Source organism: Dipodomys spectabilis, unplaced genomic scaffold (genome assembly GCF_019054845.1).
Source record: "Dipodomys spectabilis isolate Male_0828 unplaced genomic scaffold, ASM1905484v1 ptg000053l, whole genome shotgun sequence".
NCBI classification, from domain to species: Eukaryota; Metazoa; Chordata; class Mammalia; order Rodentia; family Heteromyidae; genus Dipodomys; species Dipodomys spectabilis.
The window spans coordinates 6376238-6379585 of NW_024870730.1; the positions used below are offsets into that span (position 1 = coordinate 6376238).

General features: G+C 48.5%; 1 protein-coding gene across 1 annotated transcript; it reads right to left on the minus strand.

The window, feature by feature from the left end:
* Positions 1-948: 948 nt before the first annotated feature.
* Positions 949-2946, minus strand: LOC122107734 (sperm motility kinase X-like). Its single transcript, XM_042679537.1, has one exon. It carries the CDS (start codon positions 2944-2946, stop codon positions 949-951), a length of 1998 nt encoding a protein of 665 aa, XP_042535471.1.
* Positions 2947-3348: the final 402 nt, after the last annotated feature.

Genomic DNA, 3348 nt, shown 5'->3' on the forward strand with positions numbered 1-3348 from the left:
GTATGTCCCTCCCTCGTGGTATAACCCCTGTTTTCTCTGTATTTGATGTTGGTATAATTTGTGGAGGGGAAGGGAAAACATGTTTATATAGGGATACAGATTGTTTTCCATTGAAACAATGAGATGTACAAGACGCATGTCAAAAAATGAACTTTACAATTTAGGCTGGGGTAGGGGTGTAGGGGGCTGTAGTTGAGGAGGTGGGAGGGATGGGGTGGTAGGGGAAGGACAAAGGAGGAGACAACAATGCTGGATGAGAAATGTACTCATTACCTTGCTCATGTAACTGTGATTCCTCTGTCCAGTATTTTTAGTCCAGTATTTTCACAATAAAAACTTATTTAAAAAATGTAACTGTGACCTCTCTGTACAGTATTTTCACAAAAAACATTTAGAACTCAGCCCTCTTAATAGCTGGGACTACAGGTAAGAAGGTGAAAATGGTGAAAATGAAGGTCACAAACTCAGAATATATGTGATCAAAAACAGAATATATGTGATCATGACTTAGAAAGTGTATCCAATATAGGACAAAGTAGTCTGTGAAGAAGTCTGAAGTATGTCAGCATTGCTGGAGGTAGCAACAGAGGGAAGTTTGTCTGCAGGCATGTTGTTCATGTCTTCAAGGCGAGTACCATGGTGATGGATTTTGTGCCTGTCCACTTGAGCTGCAGGACAAAAGGAAACTCAGGGACTGAATCGCACAGGCCAACACTTGACAGTGTTGTTCCCATCCCTTCCTTCTGAAACTATCCCTTTAAACACCCCTACATCCCACCTTCCCCCCTCCCCCGGCACCCTCATTTTTTTTAACCTCCCCACTCCACTCCTACATGAGCTAAAAGGATTTCCTTAGAGCATCAATAAAACAGAGCAGAGCTCAGTGACCACCTACTTGTTTACAAGCGGAGATGTTCTGCACTTCCACAAGTTTTGGTTGGGGCTGTCCTAGCGATACAGGCAGCAGTAACACAATATCGAGAAACAATTCATAGTATTTTTCTTGAGTCGCTTCCAGATCTTGGCTCTTCTATTGGCTGCAGGACCTGGGATAGAAGAGGTGCTGCCCTCCCCCTCTGACTCTGGGCCCTGGGTAGTCATTTCTGTTGCTGGTGTTTCTGCAGGAGGAGGGGTGGGAGGGGTGCTGCCCTCCCTCTGTGCCTCTGGGCCCCTGGGGGCAATTTCTGCTGCTGGTGCTTCTGCAGCACAAGGGGCTGGAGGGTTGCTGCCCTCCCCCAGTGACTGTGGGCCCTGGGCAGCCATTTCTGCTGCTGGTGTTTCTGCAGGATGAGGGGTGGGAGAGGTGCTGCCCTCCCTCTGTGCCTTTGGGCCCCTGGGGGCCATTTCTGCTGCTGGTGCTTCTGTAGCACAAGGGTCTGGAGGGGTGCTGCCCTCCCCCTCTGCCTCTGGGCCCCAGTTGGATATTTCTATTACCCATGTTATTGAGGGCAGCTTACTGCTGTCCACTGTGTCCCCTGGGTCCTTCGGGGTTGACCCTTCTGGGCCTGGGGCAGCCGAGCTGAGACCCTTCTCCCCTTTTTTACTCCTTGTCCACGTGTTATACAAAATCTGGGGGAGGGAATCAGCCCTGCTGCCCACCCGCCTCTCCTGCTCAGGGGCTGGGGACATCAGCTGAGTCGGTTGGTCCTTGGGGAATGTAGTTGCTGCAACTTCTGGAGCAGGGCTTGGCGTGCTGCCCTCAGTCTCCCTCCTTGTTTCAATTGTGCTGAGTCTCCAGAGGAGACAGTGGAGGCACACTGATTTGCTGCCTTTCCTGCTACACTCCTGCTGCTGCTCAGCAAGCGGGCAGGCAGTCCCGTGGTGCCCAGGCTCGCTGGCTGTCTTTAATGATATTTTGGGGGACTGCTGCACAGGCGTGGGGCAAAGCGGAGACTCAGGAATTGGGCTCCTCGCCACATCTTTGGCCTGATCTTGTTGCTCCTCGAGCATACAGTAAGTAGCCCTTTCCTTGTTAAATTTTCTGCGCAAAAGGGCTGCCCACACCAGCCTCCTATTGAAGCCCATATACGAGACCATGATGTGAATGATTCTAGGGTCCGGCTGGATCAGATGATGCTGGCTAGGGATCGGTGAGGCTGCTGGTGATGTTGGTGTTTGATTTAGCCAGGGGTGGCGTAGTACTTGCCTGATGGTTGGCCTCTTCTTAGGATTCTCCCTCATAAGATACATGAGCAATCCTCGGAGTTCAGGAGAACAGGATTTTCTTAAGTTGAATTTTCCTTGTAAAACTTGAATTCGCAGAACAGTCCATGATCTTCCTTTATAGGGCACGTTGCCCATCACCATAAAATAAAGTAATATCCCCAGGGCCCAGACATCCACCTTGGGGCCCTGGTATCTACGCTGCTTGAACAACTCAGGAGCCCAGTAGGTCATAGTGCCGCACTCCCCATCAAGGTCCTGCCCGGGCAGAAATCGGGTACTTGACCCAAAGTCACATAACTTGGCTGTTCCTGTGCTATTCAGCAGGACGTTTTCTGGTTTTATATCTCTATGAGCAATTCCATTGTCATGGCAGTATTTGACCGCCCTCAGGATCTGTTTAAACAGAGTCCTGGCCTCCTCCTCCTCCTCCAGCCTGCCCACCTTTTGCACATGGTCCACTAGGTCTCCTCCATCCATGTACTCCATCACTATGTACAGACGCTCCATTGTTTCCACCACTTCATAGAGCTTCACTATGTGTGGGTGCTCTACAAGTTTGAAAATTTGCAATTCCTCTGTGAAGTAGAGGCTGTCCAACTTGTCAAGCACCTTTATAGCCACGAGGGTGCCCGTGAGCAGGTGCTTGGCCAACTTGACAGGAGCAAAGCCCCCCTCACGGAGGGTCTTCAGCACCTGGTAGTGAGCCCTGAGGAGCTCCTCGGAGGAGGAACTGGCCTCAAGGCCCAGCAGGGCCCTCGCCTGTCTACGCTGAGTAATCATCCTACACAGCACCCTAGTGATGCTGTCTAGGGAGAAAATAAATGAAATCCCCCAAAATATATATCATATATATATATATATGATATATGTGATATATATAATGATGTGAACAAAGCCTCTGATCACTATAATAAATGTAAATGTACAATGAATGATAAAATGTACTAACTATATCACTAAACAAAATCTAATATGTAAATATAGAAGGAAGGAATAATGAACAAAAAGCCTAAATGCTACTGCTACCTAATAGAAAACAACCAAGTCCAAAAGTCAAAGCCTAATCACAATCCAAAAACACAATCCTGAAAATCCAAGCCAAGTCAAGAAACCAAATCCACACACAAGCAATAACCAATATGATCAATCCACTAAATTCCAACCCTCCCACTACCTACGAAA

Bases quoted from the DNA above. Each gene is read 5' to 3' on its own strand.
- LOC122107734 (XM_042679537.1), bottom strand. From the start codon at position 2,946: ATGATTACTCAGCGTAGACAGGCGAGGGCCCTGCTGGGCCTTGAGGCC.